Consider the following 18,604-nt stretch of genomic DNA (forward strand, 5'->3'; position numbering starts at 1 on the left):
CTATTCAGGAGGCTGAGGCAGGAGAATCGCTTGAACCCAGGAGGCAGAGGTTGCGGTGAGCCGAGATCACGCCACTGCACTCCTGCCTGAGCAACAGAGCGAGACTCCGTCTCAAAATAAATAAATAAGTAAATAAATAAATAAAATGTTTAACTCACTGGGTTTTAGTATACTGAGAGTTGTACAGACATCACCAGTACTTAACTTTAGAACATTCTCCTTACCCCAAGAAGAAAGCTTGTCCCCATCAGCAGTTACTTCCCATTTTCCCCACAATCCTGGAAACTCTAGACAACCCCTAATTGATTTTCTGTCTCTCTGGATTTGCCTTTTGTGAGGATTTCACATGGAATCATGCAACACGTGGTCTTCTGTGGCTGGCTTCTTTCACAGACCCTGATGTTTTCAAGGTTCATCTCATAGCATGTAATGGATAATTCATATTTCATTACAAGATATTAACAAATGTTCGGCTGGGCGTGGTGGCGGGCGCCTGTCATCCCAGCTACTCGGGAGGTTGAGGCAGGAGAATGGCGTGAACCTGGGAGGCGGAGCTTGCAGTGAGCCGAGATTGCACCACTGCGCTCCAGCCTGGGCGACAGAGCAGACTCCATCTCAAAAAAAAAAAAAAAGAAAAGAAAAAAAAAAGAAATGTTCTAGGGCCAGGCATGATGGCTCAAACCTATAATCCCAGCACTTTGTAAGACTGAGGCAGGAGGATCGCTTGGGTCTGGAATTTAAGACTAGCCTGGGCAACATAGCAAGACCCTGTCTCTAGAAAAGAACATTTTTTTTTTGACTAGCTGAGCGTGGTGGCACATGCCTATGGTCCTAGCTACTTGGGAGGGCGGGGTGTGAGAATGACTTAAGCCCAGGAGGTTGAGGCTGCAGTGAGCTGTGATCGCACCACTGCACTCCAGCCTGGGCAACAGAGCAAGACCCTGTCTCAGATAGATAGATAGAGATATATATATATGCACACACATATATATGTATATATATATTCGATTCGGGGAACAAGTATTCTGATTTCTTCAAGTGCTGTGGTACTTCATAACCTTTGTGGCATAAAATATTGTGATGTTTTATGTTCTTAATGTTTCAGGGCTGCCGAAAAGGGGAATTTCGAAGCTGCTGTGAAGCTGGGCATAGCCTACCTCTACAATGAAGGCCGTAAGTCCTCACCCCACCTGCATGTTGGCGCTTTAGATAAGCGTGAGCCTTTGGCCCTATGAAGAGGTGGTCCCCGTGTTAGCAGTTCAGTCGCTGTCCTTGCTCTATCCAATGGCGTGCCTCCCCATTCCCTCTCAGGAGCTCGTGCCCAGATGTACCCTGCTGAAGGACTTGCTAATGATACTCTGACTTTGTAGGTTATGAGAGTCACCTCTTGTTTTAGCAAACCCTTTAATTTCAGTTGGCAAAGAGTGACTGAGCCAGAGCCTCAGCATGGGGGCTGTTCGGGCTCCCGCCCTCTGCACCGTGGGCACGCAGACCTGCCTGTGGATGCTGGCCCTCTCCTCGGCCATCCTCTTAGAACTCTTGAGACAGAGTTCAGCGTGCCCTGTAACACAGAGCCAAGCTTCTAAACGGGAAGCAGGTACAGGCAGGTTAGAGCTGGCCTGGTGCCTGCATCCCTTCATCCCCAGAGGCCAGGTGCTCCTTGAAAGAAACTTGCGCAGCCTTTTCTTCTACCAATTACTGCTTATCTGCCCAGCACCCCAAGGAACGAGCCCACGATCTGTCCCAGCTCTCAAAACAAATAAAGACTGGGATATAGCCTCCCACATTTCTACTTCTGAACGATCTGGTGTCTTGCTGGGAGAGAGTCCCTACCCTTGGCCAGCTAGCAGAATTGTGGTGACTGACAGGGACCATGAGCAACACCCTCCTCCAGAATCAGGGGAGCTGAGGTCCTACCCCTACCCTCCCATCAGAGAGCAGTTCCCAGACAAAATCCACACACCATACAGTTCACCCATCTAAAGCATGCAGTTCTGTGGTTTTTTTAGTATATTCACAGGGTTGTGCAGCCACTGCCACTGTCTAATTTTAGAATATTCTCCTCGTCCCAAAAAGAACCCCCACCCCTGCCCTGGACCCATTACCAGGGGTCAGGCGGTGGTTCCCAGCTGGAGGGAGGGGGGGACATGAAGTGTCGCGGGATCTCCTTCCCCTGACCTTCAGAATCCAGGCTTCCGGGAGGACCACAGCAGGGTCATTGATCACAATGACCCACCTGTTCTAGACATTAACGAAGTAGGGGGAGAAAAGACAGGTGCCCCCATCCTGGAGGGCTCTTCTCTCCTGAAACACTAGCTGCTTTGCATTATGGTGGGCTTCAGGCATTACACTTTCCACCAAGACCATGGAGAGCTTTCCACATTCCGTCCCTAAGAGACATCCCTAGGCTCTGTCCTGTCTGTCCCCACAGTGTCTGTGTCTGATGAGGCCCGTGCAGAAGTGAATGGCCTGAAGGCCTCTCGCTTCTTCAGTCTCGCTGAGCGGCTGAATGTGGGAGCCGCGCCTTTCATCTGGCTCTTCATCCGCCCTCCGTGGTCGGTGAGCGGAAGCTGCTGCAAGGCCGTGGTTCACGAGAGCCTGAGGGCAGAGTGCCAGCTGCAGAGGGTGAGTCTGGGCGAGGGGCAGCACCAGCGAGGCCACCTGCAGGGTCCCAGGACACAGGAGGACCCCAAGGGTAGATCCTGGACCCTGGAAAGTCAGGAGCCTAAGGGAAGTGAAGGTGCAGAAAACTGAGAGTGCAGATATGGGGAACGCATCTGGAAATTAGCTGGTACAGAGGAGGAAGCCTGAGAGCCAGGGTGGGCTGTGGAGTTCTGGGTACACGTGCTGACAGCTGGAAACATGGGGCTGAGGCTGCATGGGGCAGTTGGAGCTCAAGACACAAATCCAGCCAGGTGCGGTGGCTCACGCCTGTCATCCTAGCACTTTGGGAGACTGAGGCCGGAGAATCGCTTGTGGCCAGGAGTTCGAGGCCAGTCTGGGCAACATGATGAAACCTCGTCTCTACAAAAAATACAAAAAACTTAGCCAGGGGTGGTGGTGCATACCTATAGTCCCAGCTACTCAGGAGGCTGAGGTGGGAGGATCGCTTGAGCCTGGGAGATTGAGCTTGCAATGAGCTGTGACTACGCCAATGCACTCCAGCCTGGGTGACAGAGCGAGACCCTGTTTCCATTTTAAAAAAAAAGACTGAAATCTGGGAGTGGCCCTCTGCGGGGGAGGGAGGGCCAGAGAGCAGGGCCATGGGCTTGGGACCCAAACACAGACAAGGGAGCGGTGGCCCCCGGACAGTTCTCTCTGCTGGAAATCACACTTCTTTCTCCTTTTTTTAAAGACTCACAAAGCATCCATATTGCACTGCTTGGGCAGAGTGCTGAGTCTGTTCGAGGTGAGTCAAATTGTTCTCTGTACTGGGACTTTGTGTTTGATACATCCCTAGCCAAGATCCTGGAAGTGAAAAGCAGCAGAGGGGGTGTCCAAGGCCCAAAACAAAAGGCAAGCCTTGCCCAGAAAGGCCTAGCTGGAGAAGCCAGGGGGCACATGTGGGCCTGGCCACGGGCTCCGATCCTGGCTCCATGACCCGCCTGGCGGGGGAGTGGGGGACAGTGAGAACTGCAGAGCAGATCTCAAGGAGGCATTGAACCTCGATGCTCGCTCGTCTGCTGGCCCTGCTCCTGGTGGGCCTCTCCTGCTCACGTGGACCTCTCTGCTCTTGAAGTCCTAATGGGCTTTGTGATCCGTAAACCCCCTTTGCAGCAAATTGAGGGAACAACAGGGCTGGCAAACGCATCAGAGAGGGACACTGAGGAGAAGCCCTGAGAGCCACCACTAAGGGCCACCACCACTCTCCTGGCAGTTGAGGGCAGTTCCTTTGGCAGCAGTTGAGAAGGGCAGGCCTTTGGTGGTGCAGAGCTGAACCAGGGATCCCGCAGGCCCAGCCCAAATGTAAACCCTTCCAGGAAGAGAGCAGGGCTTTTGTGGCCAGGAGCTCTTGAGTTCATGTTCCTCTCTGGCTTTGGAGTGGTGTCTCTGTAGAGAAGTCATTTCTGCTATGAATTAGATAACGCATTTTATTAAAGCTCAGAGCAACGTGTGTTACCACTTAAGAGTATAGGGGCCGGGCACGGTGGCTCATGCCTGTAATCCCAGCACTTTAGGAGGCCAAAGTGAGTGGATCACCTGAGGTCAGGAGTTCGAGACCAGCCTGGCCAAAATGGTAAAACCACGTCTCTACTAAAAAACACAAAAATTAGCTGGGCGTGGTGGCAGATGCCTATAATCCCAGCTACTCAGGAGGCTGAGGCAGGGAGAATTGCTTGAACCTGGGAAGCGGAGGTTGCAGTGAGCCGAGATTGCACCACTGCATTCCAGCCTGGAAACAGAGTGAGACTCAGTCTCAGAAAAAAAAAAAAAGTATGGAAAAGGAGGAAGATGGTGAGTAGAGTGACTGAACATCAAGTAAAGAATAAGGGCCGGTCATGGTGGCTCATGCCTGTAATCCCAGCACTTTGGGAGGCCGAGGCGGGGGGATCACCTGAGGTCAGGAGTTTGAGACCAACCTGGCCAATGTGTTGAAACCACGTCTTTACTGAAAAACACAAAAATTAGCCGGGCGTGGTGGTGGGCACCTGTAATCCTAGCTACTTGGGAGGCTGAGGCATGAGAGTTGCTTGAACCCGGGAAGCTGAGGTTTTAGTTAGCCAAGATCGTGCCACTATACTTTGGCCTGGGTGACAGAGGGAGACTCTGCCTCAACAACAACAAAAAAACCAGCCAGGCACAGTGGCTCATGCCTGTAATCCCAGCACTTTGGGAGACCGAGGTGGGTGGATCACCTGAGGCCAGGATTTTGAGACCAGCCTGGCCAACATGGTGAAACCTTGTCCCTACTAAAAATACAAAAATTAGCCGGGCATGATGGTGGGCTCCTGTAATCCCAGCTACTCAGGAGGCTGAGGCAGGAGAATTGGTTGAACTCAGGAGGCGGAGGTTGCAGTGAGCCAAGATGGCGCCATTGCACTCCAACCTGGGCGACGAGTGAAACTGTCTCAAAAAATAAAAATGAAAAAGAGAATAAGGGAAGAATGAACTCTGCTGGGATTTATTCTAGGATGAAGAGAAGCAGCAGCAGGCCCATGACTTGTTTGAGGAGGCTGCTCATCAGGGATGTCTGGCCAGCTCCTACCTCCTCTGGGAAAGCGACAGGAGGACAGATGTGAGTGGAGCCTGCTCTGGGTTGGGGGGAGTTACGCTGGACAAAGGCGTAGTTGATGCTGGTCCTTGGATGCAGTTCTGTCCTCAAAAGGGAGGTCGCTCTTGCTGCTCCCGGTCTCTCAGCCTCCGGGAGGCACTGATCAGTCGGCTACTCTTGGCACCCCCAAAAATGACTCCCACCATTTGAGAGAGAAGAGGTGGGAAGTTAGGGTAGTGTCGGCCCTTCTGGGTCTTTATTCTGAGTTCCTCCCGAGACACAGTTGTATAAAGTCTCGGTGGTCTTCCGTTAACAGGTGTCAGATCCTGGGCGATGCCTCCACAGTTTCCGAAAACTCAGGGACTACGCTGCCAAAGGCTGCTGGGAAGCGCAGGTGAGGTGCGGGGCTGGGATGAAGTGGGGAGCTGGCCTTTCTCCCTCCAGCCTTGGAGCAGGACCATCTGGGCTCCCACATGGGAGGCCGGGATTGAGGGACACCCTAAGATCGGTTCAGCACTGGAACTGGTCTTAAAGGACGGGTACACAGTGATAAGAGCTGGGAAATGCGTTATTCATCTCTGCCCATCCACCCTTGCCTCTCAGCCAGCCAACCTCTTAATTTTCAAATGCTTGTGAGCTATAGCTGCTGTCAAAATTTGTGCCATTCTTGAAAGTTGTCCCATAGGTAGAACTGATCTTGATAACAAAACTTGAGGCTGCTTGAGAGCAGAGGGGCGTGTAGAGTCCCTTCCTGCTTCCTCTTCCTGTTAGCACCTTGCTTGTCATGTCACCTGGTCACCAAGTCATCCAGGGCTAGAGGGAGGAAATCAAGCATTGGTAGACTCTCCCCTCACAGCTATAAATTAAGTTGTTAGGGCCAGGTGCGGTGGCTCACATCTGAAATCCCAGCATTCTGGGAGGCCAAGGTGGGCAGATGACCTGAGGTCAGGAGTTCGAAACCAGCCTGGCCAACATGGTGAAACCGTCTCTACTAAAAATACAAAAATTAGCTGGGCATGGTGGCAGGCGCCTGATACTCAGGAGGTTGAGGCAGGAGAATCGCTTGAACCTGGGAGGCAGAGGTTGCAGTATCACTACACTCCAGCCTGGGCGACAGAGTAAGACTCTGTCTGAAGTAAAAAAAAAGTTGTCAGGACAAATCAAAGAAAGCCCCTATTTGCCAAATGGATAGAAGCTTGTTCTTGTCACCCCACCAAGTGGGTGGCAGAGTGATCTGTGCTCAAATGCTAGGGACGAAATTACAAATTGATAATGGCCCAGCCCGAGGTGCCATAGCACATTGTGGTGTTCACATCCAAAAAGCCAGTCAACAGATTTACAAGAAGGCCAGGCGTCATGGCTCACGCCTGCAATCCCAGCACTGTAGGATGTTGAGTTGGGAGGATCGCTTGAGCCCAGGAGTTCAAGACCAGCCCTGGCGACATAGTGAGACCCCATCTCGACAAAAAATTTTAAAATTAGCTGGATGGACTGGGTGCAAGTGGCTCGTGCCTGTAATCCCAGCACTTTGGGAGGCTGAGGCGGGCGGATCACGAGGTCAAGAGATCGAGACCACCCTGGCCAACGTGGTGAAAGCCCGTCTTTACTAAAAATACAAAAAAAATTAGCTGGGCCTGGTGGCACATGCCTAGAGTCCTAACTACTCGGGAGGCTGAGGCAGGAGAATTGCTTGAACCCAGGAGGAGGAAGTTACAGTGAGCCGAGATTGTGCCACTGCACTCCAGCCTGGCAACAGAGCGATACTCCATCTCAAAAAAAAAAAAAAAAAAATTAGCTGGATGTGGTGGCGTGTGCCTTGTAGTCCAGCTACTCAGGAGGCTGAGGCAGGAGGATCACTTGAGCCTGGGAGGTCAAAGCTGCAGACAGCCATGATCGCAGCACTGCACTTCAGCCTGGGCTACAGAGGGAGCCCCTATCTCAACAAAAAAATTGTTTACAAGAAATGCAACAATGTAGTTCTGTTGGAAACTCAGAGTAATCAATAAGAATAGGAAGACTCTGATGGAAGTTCAAGGGGCCTCAGTTGTCAAAAAAGAGGAAATACGGCCAAGCACAGTGGCTCACATTTATAATCCCAACACTTTGGGAGGCTGAGGCAGGAGGATCACTTGAAGCCAGGAGTTCTCTCTCTGTTGCCCAGGCTAGAGCACAGTGGTGCGATCTCAGCTCACTGCAACCTCTGACACCTGAGTTCAAGCCTTCTGAGTAGCTGGAACTATAGGCGCCTGCCACCACACCCAGGTAATTTTTGTATTTTTAGTAGAGGCAGGGTTTCACCATGTTTGCCAGGCTGGTCTAAAACTCCTGACCTCAAGTAATCTGCCCTCCTCGGCCTCCCAAAGTGTTGGGATTACAGGAGTGAGCCACCGCACCTGGCCAAAAGAAAATTAATAATAAATAAATAAAAATAGGAAATAAACTCAAGTGGTTAGAAATTGGAATGTTCAACCTTACTACTAGTCATAAGAGTGCACTTTTAAATGAGATATTTTGGGCTCATGATATTAGCAAATTTTTTATATATATATATATATATATATTTTTTTTTTTTTTTTTTTTTTTTTTTTGACAGAGTCTTGTTCTGTCGCCCAGGCTGGAGCGCAGTGGCACAGTCTCAGCTCACCACAAGCTCCGCCTCCCGGGTTCACGCCATTCTCGTGCCTCAGCCTCCCAAGTAGCTGGGACTACAGGCATTGCACCACCACGCCCGGCTAATTTTTTTGTATTTTTAGTAGAGACAGGGTTTCACCATGTTAGCCAGGGTGGTCTGGATCTCCTGACTTCATGATCTGCCTGCCTCAGCCTCCCAAAGTGCTGGGATTACAGGCTTGAGCCACTGCGCCTGGCCCTTAATTTTATATATATATATATCTATATATATCTGTTTTTGAGTGGCTAGCTGGTAACTTCTGAAAATAGCTGTTTTTAATAATCACAGTGTTTGCTGGTATGAAGCTGTGATGAAGCAGGTGCTCCTATTCCTGGGTGTAAACATTGGCAGAAGCCTTTCGGAGAGCACTGGGGCATGTGGCCAGAGACTTAACACAGCTGCGCCAGGCATTAGCCATGTAAGAAACTGAGACCTGAGCCACGGTGGAAAGGCCACTGACATTTCATTATATATCTTTTCTCATGTCATCTATTACTTATTCAAAAAAGAATAATAATTAAAACCTGAGCCATCCTCGTTCCCGAAGCTGGCGAAGGTTTAAGTTAAGTAGGGCAGTGTGTCCACATGCATTTGCTGCCTGAATGGCCCTTTGCTTCAGAAATGGAAAACTGCAACACGGCTGCTGCCTCACGCTCATGTTTGTCTTTTCTTCCTCAGCTGTCTTTAGCCAAAGCCTGTGCAAATGCAAACCAGCTTGGACTGGAGGTGAGAGCTTCCAATGAGATCGTCTGCCAGCTATTTCAGGCTTCCCAGGCTGTCAGTAAACAGCAAGTCTTCTCCGTGCAGAAGGGACTCAATGACACAATGAGGTGAGGCATTCAGGCCGGGACTTCTAATCAGAGCGGTGCGGCAGCCAGCCTCCAGGGGAAGGGAACCCTTTCCACTTAACGCCAGTTACCTGTGACACGGCGGCATAGAGTTCCCTTATCACCCTTTTTTTTGAAATGGAGTCTCTCTCTGTCGCCCAGGCTGGAGTGCAGTGGTGTGATCTCAGCTCACTGCAATCTCCGCCTCCTGGGTTCAAGCAATTCTGCTGCCTCAGCCTTCCGAGTAGCTGGGACTAACAGGCACCCACCACCACACCTGGCTAATTTTTTGTATTTTTAGTAGAGATGGGGTTTCACCGTGTTAGCCAGGATGGTCTTGATCTCCCGATCTTGTGATCCGCCCACCTCAGCCTCCCAAAGTGCTGGGATCACAGGTGTGAGCCACCACGCCCAGCCACCTTTTTTTTTTGAGACAGGGTCTGGCTCTGTCACCCAGGCCAGAGTGCAGTGGCATGATTTCAGCTCACTGCAGCCTCCGCCTCCCAAGCTCAAGTGATCCTCCCACCTTACCCTCCTGAGTAGCTGGGACTACAGATACACACCATCATGCACAGCTAATTGTTGTATTTTTAGTAGAGACAGGGTATCACTGTGTTGCCCAGGCTAGTCTTGAACTCCTGGGCTCAAGCGACCCTCCTGCCCCAGCCTCCCACGGTGCAGTGATCTTTTTTAAGCCACAGAACACGTTGAACATCTTTTTTTTTTTTTTTTTTTTTTTTTGAGATAGGCTGTCTGTCACCCAGGGTGGAGTGCAGTGGTGTGATCTCGGCTCGCTGTAGCCTCCGCCTCCTGGGCTCAAGCCTTTCTCCTGCCTCAGTCCCCCAAGTAGGACTACAGGCACCACACCTGGCTAATTTTTGTATATTTTGTAGAGATGGGGTTTTGCCATGTTGGCCAGGCTGGTCTCAAACTCCTGGCCTCAAGCAATCTGCCCACCTTGGCCTCCCAAAGTGCTGAGATTACAGGTGTGAGCCGCCGCTCGCAGCCTCCATTGAACATCTTAAACATCTTTCTGAGATGATGAGATTCATATTCCCAATTCCCAAAGCTGAGACACAGCCTCTTCTTTATGGCCAGTCTTTGCAAGCATCAACATGTCATGTGAAACTCAGTGGCCCTTGGGAGCCCTGCCGTCCGGGGCAGCTGCCATGCTGACTGCCGAATCACAGAGAGGGTGTGGTCTTGGCTCACTGCAACCTCCACCTCCCAGGTTCCAATGATTCTCCTGCCTCAGCCTTTTGATTAGCTGGGATTACAGCCATGTGTCATGACATCTGACTAATTTTTGTATTTTTAGTAGAGACAGGGTTTCACCATTTTGACGAGGCTGGTCTCGAACTCCTGACCTCAAGTGATCTGCCCACCTCAGCCTCCCAGAGTGCTGGGATTATAGTCATGAGCCACCATGCCTGGCCAATCCTAGCACTTTGGGACACTGAGGAGGGAGGATCGCTTAAGCCCAACAGTCTGAGACCAACCCCATCTCTATGAAAAAAAAAAAAAAAAAAGAATTATCATCCCTTCTCCGGAGAGGCCTGATGTCCCTTTCTGACAAACACACACGCATTCACACATGCGTACTGATACACAGGCTTAGGGATGTAGCACCCCTTTCCCCTATATTAAATGACACTGGCCAGGCGCTGTGCCTCATACCTATAATCTCAGCACTTTGGAAGGCCAAGGTGGCAGGATCACTTGAGGCCAGGAGTTCAACGCTGCAGTGAGCTGTGATGGTACCACTGCACTCCAGCCTGGGACACAGAGCAAGACACTCTCCTCAAAAAAAAAAAAAAGAAAATCTTTTTAAAAAATGGCACCAAGCTGTAGTGCTGTTGAGTCCTGTGCTGCCCGTGTGGTGATGCAGTCCCCTTCCCTCTTTCTGTTGGAAGAAATGTGCTGATAACACCTTCTAACCTTCTTGGTCTGCTCTCTTTTTTTGGTTTGTTGATATTCATTTTATGTGTATGGGCATTTTTTAAAAAATTTATTTACCAGAGAGATGCAGCATCTGATATAAAGCGAAGGTGCATTCCCCATTTTAAAGTATGCAATTCAGTGGTCTGTTTTTATTTATTTATTTATTTTTTTTGAGACGGAGTCTCGCTCTGTCGCCCAGGCTAGAGTGCAGTGGCGCGATCTTGGCTCACTGCAAGCTCTGCCTCCCCGGTTCGTGCCATTCTCCTGCCTCAGCCTCCCGAGTAGCTGGGACTACAGGCGTCTGCCACCATGCCCGGCTATTTTTTTGTATTTTTAGTAGAGACGGGGTTTCACTGTGTTATCCGTGATGGTCTCGATCTCCTGACCTCGTGATCCGCCCACCTCGGCCTCCCAAAGTGCTAGGATTACAGGCGTGAGCCACCCTGCCTGGCCTATTTTTATTTTTTTAATTTATTTTATTTCATTTTTGGACAGAGTCTCATTCTGTCACCGAGGCTGGAGTCCAGTGGCACGATCTCGGCTCACCGCAACCTCTGCCCCCATGGGTTCAAGCGATTCTCTTGCCTCAGCCTCCCGAGTAGCTGGGATTACAGGTGCCTGCCACTGCGCCTGGCTGATTTTTGTATTTTTAGTAGAGACGGGGTTTCACCATCTTGGTCAGGCCGGTCTTGAACTCCTGACCACGTGAGCCACTGTGCCCAGCCCTGTTTGTATTTTTATTTTTTTAATTTAATTTTTTTTTTTTTTTTGAGACGGAGTCTCACCCTGTTGCCCAGACTGGAGTGTAGTGGTGTGATCTCAGCTCACTGCAGTCTCTGCCTCCTGGGTTCAAGCGATTCTCCCACCTCAGCCTCCCAAGTGGCTGGGACTACAGGTATGCACCACCATGCCTACTTAATTTTTGGTTTTTTTGGTAGAGACAGGGTTTCACCATATTGGCCAGGCTGGTCTTGAACTCCTGACCTCAGATGATCTGCCCTCCTTGGCCTCCCAAAGTGCTGGGATTATAGGCATGAGCCACCATGCCTGGCCCAGTGGTTGTTTTTAGAAATCAGATCATTAAGCGTGTTAAATCCATCTGCTTTGAGTAAGCTTTGTAGTCTGTTCACAGTAGAGGCCAGTTTAAACCTTAAACACCTGGCTCTTGCATGTTCTCTGTTCTGGGAGGAAATAGAGGCTGATCTGCTCCTCCTCTGTCCTTCTCTTCACGCCTCGGCCCATCTTCCTCTCCTCCCCTCCACCTCTGAAGATGATTGTGTCTGGGCTGACGCCTGGCACCTGCGTTGCCTGTCCAGCAGAATCACACTTCCTCCCACTCTCTCGCTTTCTGTTCACTCTGACCCCTCTGCTCTAAGACAAGCGTCTACAGCCGGGTGCAGTGGCTTACACCTGTCATCCCTGCACTTTGGGTAGTGGAGGCAAGCAGATCACCTGAGGTCAGGAGTTCGAGGCCAGCCTGGCCATCATGGTGAAACCCTGTCTCTACCAAAAATACAAAAATTAGGCTGGGCGCAGTGGCTCCCATCTGTAATCCCAGCACTTTGGGAGGCCAAGGCGGGTGGATCACGAGGTCAGAAGATTGAGACCATCCTGGCAAATACGGTGAAACCCCACCTCTACTAAAAATACAAAAAATTAGCTGGGTGTGGTGGCACGTGCCTGTAATCCCAGCTACCCAGGAGGCTGAGGCAGGAGAATCACTTGAACCCGGGAGGTGCAGGTTGCAGTGAGCTGAGATTGTGCCACTGCACTCCAGCCTGGGTGACAGACCGAGACTCCGTCTCAAAAAAAAAAATACAAAAATTAGCTAGGCGTGGCAGTGTGTGCTTGTAATCCCAGCTACTGGGGAGGCTGAGGCAGGAGAATCGCTTGAACCCGGGAGGCGGAGTTTGTAGTAAGCTGAGATTACGCCACTGAACTCCAATCTGGGTGATAGAGCGAAACTGTTTCAAAAAAAGACAAGTGTCTCCACACTATTCAGAAAGGCATTTATCATATTGGGGCATCCTGTGGCATTCCCTTGCAACTGTCCACCTTCTCCCGCTACCTGCATGCCCCCGAGGGTCAGGGTTCATCCACTGCGGGCAGATCAACGGCTGTGGGCTGACTTTTCACTTTGCGCCAGGTCGAGGTCTCAAAGCGCTTGTGTTTGGGAGCACCAGGAACAGTCGAAGGATGTGGGGCCTGCTTAGGGGCTGGGACCCACGGGGCCTCCCGGGCTTCCTGTGACATGGCCTCTCCAGCCTGGGTTCCAGGGTAAACCCATGATTCCAGAGCTAGCCAGGTTATTTGGTCGGGCCCAACAGGTGGGGTTGAAATTGCAGACAGGGACACACGGAGAACGCCCCCACCAGTTCCCACGTGCTGCTCTGCCCACAGGTACATTCTGATCGATTGGCTGGTGGAAGTTGCCACCATGAAGGATTTCACAAGCCTGTGCCTGCACCTGACCGTGGAGTGCGTGGACCGGTACCTGCGGAGGAGGCTGGTGCCGCGGTACAGGCTCCAGCTGCTGGGCATCGCCTGTATGGTCATCTGCACCCGGTGAGAAGCCCCCTTGGCCCAGCTGGCAGGGACGTGCTGGCCCTTCCTGGGTTCAGGGTCACCTGCCCTTCATGTGCTCCTCATTGTTTTTTTTTTTTTTTTTTTTTTTTGTTGAGATCAAGTCTTGCTCTGTCACCCAGGCTGGAGTGCAGGGGTGCAATCTCGGCTCACTGCAACCTCCGCCTCCCAGGTTCTGCCTCAGCCTCCAGAGTAGCTGGGACTGCAGACGTGCGCCACCATGCCCACCTAATTTTTTTGTATTTTTAGTAGAGACGGGGTTTCACCATGTTGGTCAGGCTGGTCTCAAACTCTTGATCTCAAATGATCCGCCCGCCTCGACCTCCCAAAGTGCTGGGATTACAGGCATGAGCCACTGCGCCTGGCCCTCACTGGTTCTTGACTCATGAGCCATGAGTATCCCACCCGGTCAGACATGGAGTGCCAAGCTGAGGGCCCTCTGCAGGCAGGGGTGGCAGAACAGCCCTCGGTGTGTGGGGGCTGCTGTGTGGGGTGCCTGCATCCAGGCAATTCGTCCTGGCATGCGGTCTAAGGACCCAAAGTGTGGCCTCACTCTGGCAGGCACAGGCTGGACCGCCCTGTCCCCTGGCTCCTGAGGGCAGCAGGATGCCTGATCAGGGAGGGTGGCAGTTGGCTGCCCTTCTCTGAAGTCAGGTTCTAGACTCTGTTGCCAGAGTTTCCTACACTCTTGGAGTTAGAGTTTTTCGTCCCCCACTGGTGCCCTGCAGAGCCCACTCCAGCTACATGGGTGTCTCTCAGCAGCAGGGTACGTCCTTACACAGCAGCGGTCCTTTTCAAATCAGACCACTGCTTTCCTTTAACTAATGCTGGATCCCCTAGTTCCGCCTTTGGAAATAACGTGGAAATGATTCTCACAATACGTTTTGCATTTCCTAAACCAGCTGTCCCCAACGTGGTCTGCATTTCCCGAGGAAGTGCTTTCCAGACTGACTCCTCTGTAGAGCCTGGTAGGTGAGGATAGGCTTGGCTGCACACAGCATATGTGTAAGCTACAGAGACTTCTTTCTCTCTTGCACAGGTAACCCAGAGGCAGAGGGTCCAGGCTCAGGTCATTGGGATGTTTTTTGTTTCACGAGGAAGCAGAGGAGCCCCATCTCCCATCTTAATCTCTGCCACCAACTAGGGTGCTGCCCTTGTCCCTGTGACACCTGTACCTGCCACATTCACCTTTGCACTGAGCTTAGTCTTGTGGCCATGTCTCACCAGATGGGAACTGGGAGGTGTAGTCTCTTTGGGCCTGCGTGTGCCAGCTCGATGCAGTGTCATTCCCATGGAAGGAGGGAGCAAACCCTGCCACAAGCATCCAGAGCTGTCTTCAGATGTGCTCTTGGGCCTGAATCCAGCGTCCCAGGTCTTCCGACCAGAGACGACTGAGGAGGTCGGGCGGCCGCCTCCCTGGATCTGACCGCACATCCATCACTGCAACCTACGACAAAGCTCCTGGGCCGCAAACCAGCTGGCAGTGAGAGAATAACTGCTAAAAATGTTTCAGGGAGCTGAGTCCAATTTCTTCCCCAACCACAAGCCCTGATTGCAGTGGTCCATATAACTATCACTACAGCTCCCTCAAATCAACTCTGCCTTATTATCCTTTTTTTTTTTTTTTTTTATAAAGCTGGAGACCAGGCACGGTGGCTCACGCCTCTAATCCCAGCACTTTGGGAGGCCGATGTGGGCGGATCGTGAGGTCAGGAGTTCAAGACCAGCCTGGGCAACATGGTGAAACCCTGTCTCTACTAAAGATACAAAAAATTAGCTGGGTGTGGTGGTGCATGCCTATAATCCCAGCTACTCAGGAGGCTGAGGCAGGAGAATTGCTTGAACCCGGGAGGCAGAGGTTGCAGTGAGCCAAGATTACACCATTGCACTCCAGCCTGAGCAATGGGGCAAGACTCTGTCTCAAAAAAATAAAATAAAAAAAAAATACAAACAAAATTAGCCAGACGTGGTAGTGGGCGCCTGTGGTCCCATCTACTTGGGAGGCTGAGGCATGAAAATCACTTGAACCTGGGAGGTGGAGGTTGCAGTGAGCCGAGATAGTGCCACTGCACTAATCCAGCCTGGGTGACAGAGGGAAACTCTGTCTCAAAAAAAAAAGGTTTTAAAGGCTGAGCTGCCCCCAACCTCTGCTCTCAGAGGTGCCCTGCCCCCACCAGCCACCTCACACCCCACAGTGGACTCTCGTTGGCCACTGATATCTCGTCTTTTTGGCGTCTGCAGCCCCCGTGCTGGCAGGCATAGTCCCCGTGCCTCTTGTCCTCTTGGTCAAGTGAATGACACATGCAACCTGCAGAGTCCCTAGGACAAAGCAGCCAAGGGACTTGGCCTCAGTCCAGGGGGAAGGTGCCTTGCGGGGGGCTGCTGGAGCAGCGTGTTCCCTGATAGTTGGTGCTGGTTGACAGCAGAGAACAGGGTGACCACTGCCTGGGGACAGTCAGGATTCCTGCAGCCACACAGTGCCGGGCACAGACTTTCCAACAACCCTTGGACCCTTTGCCTCCAATTCCTAGATCTGGTGGCTCACCCACCTTCTGGGTCTGTAACATTTCTACCCCACTGATAGAGCTGTCACGTGACAGGCAAATCTCTGTCCTTGGTGTCTTTTAGCAAACTGAATGCTCATGGCACTTGGGCCTTTTGCAGACATTTGTGAGTCTGCCTAACAGCCCTGCTGCTTTCTGTCTGCCTTGTGGCTCTCATCCCTCTTTCCAGCACTTTCTGACCTCCACCTTATTATGATGATGATGATGATTTTTTGAGACAGGGTCTTGCTCTGTCACCCAGGTTGGAATGCAGTGTTGTAATCAAAGCTCACTGCAGCCTCAACTTCCTGGGCTTAAGCAATCCTCCCACCTCAGCCTCCCAAGTAACTGAGACTATAGGCACATGCCACCATGCTCTGCTAATTTTTTATTTTTTAACTTTTTGAAGAGATAGGGTCTTGCTTTGTTGCCCAGGGTGGTCTCGAACTCCTGGCTGAGCTGTCCTCCTGCCTGGGCCTCCCCTTTTTTAAATGCCCCTTGTCAGCCACAGGCAGTTGGCTCCATTATGAAGCCTCTGTTTGTCACCAAAGCCCAAAGCCATGGCTCCTTCCCTACCTTGAGGCCTCCTAAAGCCTTGGGTCCCTCTGCCCCACCCCTGCCCCAGGAAGTGAGCTCCTCCCTGAGACCCCTTCTCTGCGTTGCAGGTTCATCAGTAAAGAGATCCTGACCATCCGGGAGGCCGTATGGCTCACGGACAACACGTACAAGTACGAGGACCTGGTGAGAATGATGGGCGAGATCGTCTCCGCCTTGGAAGGGAAGATTCGAGTAAGCAGTGGTTCCATTTTCCTTATTAATCCTAGTTGTCGCGTGCTGGAGGGTGGGGGTGGGCATTCAGCTTTCCTGCCGTGGGAGGGCCTCATGGACTCAGAGGGCAGCTGTCTCTGCTGTGCCCAAAGCCATGGAGCAGGAGGCCACGGTTACACCACGTCACCACCTGTGTTGCCACCTGCACTGGTGCGCTGTGCGTGCAGCATTGGCGTGAACATCATCCGGGCCAGACCCTGCGCTGGGCTTGCATGCAGCACTGCACCAAGGAGCCCCCGAGCGCTGAGAGCCCACACCCCGTCCCGGCTGTCTAGGTCCCCACTGTGGTGGATTACAAGGAGGTCCTGCTGACGCTAGTCCCTGTGGAGCTGAGAACCCAGCACCTGTGCAGCTTCCTCTGCGAGCTCTCCCTGCTGCACACCAGCCTGTCCACCTACGCCCCAGCCCGCCTGGCTGCCGCAGCCCTGCTCCTGGCCAGACTGACGCATGGGCAGAGTAAGTAGTGGCCCTTCCCAGGGATGCCTGTGTCGGGGAAGGTGCTCACATAGGAGGAGGCTGTGGGGAGGAAAAGAGTCCAGTATCCGTTTGTGCTGGTTACTTCTTGGGGGGTGAGATACAGCACGGCTCCTAGCTTCAGTATGTCCCAGATTTCTGACTGTGAGCCTGCACACCCTACGTATGGGTTTTTTTCAAAACTATTTTAAAAGGATCGCAACCCTGAGCTCCAAGAAACTCCACAGCAGAGCCCACAGAGCTATAGAGTGGGAGTGGTCAGGCGGCTGTCACCACGGCCCCTCCGTCCCCTCCATCCCCTCCATCCCCTCCACCCCGGCCTGTTTTCCTCCCCAGCACAGCCCTGGACCACTCAGCTGTGGGACCTCACCGGATTCTCCTATGAAGACCTCATTCCTTGCGTCTTGAGCCTTCATAAGAAGTGGTGAGTTTTGGCCGGGCGCGGAGGCTCATTCCTGTAACCCCAGCACTTTGGGAGGCTGAGGCGGGCAGATCATTTGAGGTCAGGAGTTCGAGACCAGCCTGGCCAACATGGTGAAACCCCACCTCTACTAAAAATACAAAAATTAGCCAGGCGTGGTGGTGCACGCCTATAATTCCAGCTACTCAGGAGGCTGAGGCAGGAGAATCGCTTGAACCCAGGAGGCAGAGGTTGCAGTGAGTTGAGATCACGTCACTGGACTCCAGCCTGGGTGACAGCAAGACTGTCTCTAAAAACAACTGGCCGGGCGTGGTGGCTCACACCTGTAATCCCAGCACTTTGGGAGGCCAAAGCGGGCAGATCACCAAGGTCAGGAGTTCGAGACCAGCCTGGTCAACATGGCAAAACCCTGTCTCTACTAAAAAAAAAAAAAAAAACATTAGCTGGGCGTGGTGGCGTGCACCTGCAATCCCAGCTACTCAGGAGGCTGAGACAGGGGAATCATTTGAACCTGGGAGGCAGAGGTTGCGGTGAGCCGAGATTGCGCCATTGCACTCCAGCCCAGGCAACGAGTGAAACTCCATCTCAAAAAAAAAAGTTCCAGGACTTTCTTATCTCACACGTTTTTCACATTGAGAGCAGCTGCTCCCAACCCAAGCTTATTGCATAGGCAGCAGAACATACTAGAAAAAATGAGGGCATCTCCCTGACCCGTGGTAACTTGTGCATGTGTCAAGTCGCCATCTAGCTCAGGCGCTGGCACACCGTGGCCCTCAGGCGGCATCTGGCTGCTTTTGTGAATGGGGTTTTCTTGGCAGCAGCCACCCTCACTGGTTTCCACATCATCTGCAGCTGCTGTTGCTCTGGCAGTGGCTGAGCTCATAGTGCAGCGGAGACAACGTGGCCCCCAGTCGGGAAAATACTCCCCTTCCCTTGAGACAACAGCTTCTGCCCTGATGCAGCCGTTGGGATAGAGCTATCCTCTGTCTCATTGAGAAGATGGAGTCTGCGGGCGGGTCCCTTGCGCCGTCGTGCCTGGCTGTGGCCCCCTGTCTGCCTCAGCCCCACTGGGCTTCCCTCCACCTGCCCCGGCCCCTCCGCCCT

General features: G+C 52.1%; 1 protein-coding gene across 3 annotated transcripts in view; it reads left to right on the forward strand.

Annotated features, from left to right (window-relative positions):
* Positions 1 to 18,604, forward strand: part of CCNF (cyclin F) — a 31,564-nt gene that overhangs the window by 5,199 nt on the left and 7,761 nt on the right. For 2 of the 3 annotated variants that reach the window (XM_009250343.3, XM_063717057.1), the window contains exons 4-13: positions 1,106 to 1,173; positions 2,432 to 2,625; positions 3,356 to 3,409; positions 5,132 to 5,236; positions 5,529 to 5,606; positions 8,562 to 8,713; positions 13,052 to 13,216; positions 16,443 to 16,566; positions 16,881 to 17,061; positions 17,416 to 17,503. In XM_009250343.3, coding sequence (XP_009248618.3) covers positions 1,106 to 1,173; positions 2,432 to 2,625; positions 3,356 to 3,409; positions 5,132 to 5,236; positions 5,529 to 5,606; positions 8,562 to 8,713; positions 13,052 to 13,216; positions 16,443 to 16,566; positions 16,881 to 17,061; positions 17,416 to 17,503 — 1,209 coding nt within the window. 3 annotated transcript variants of the gene reach the window in all.

This window comes from Pongo abelii, chromosome 18 (assembly GCF_028885655.2).
Source record: "Pongo abelii isolate AG06213 chromosome 18, NHGRI_mPonAbe1-v2.0_pri, whole genome shotgun sequence".
NCBI classification, from domain to species: domain Eukaryota; kingdom Metazoa; phylum Chordata; class Mammalia; order Primates; family Hominidae; genus Pongo; species Pongo abelii.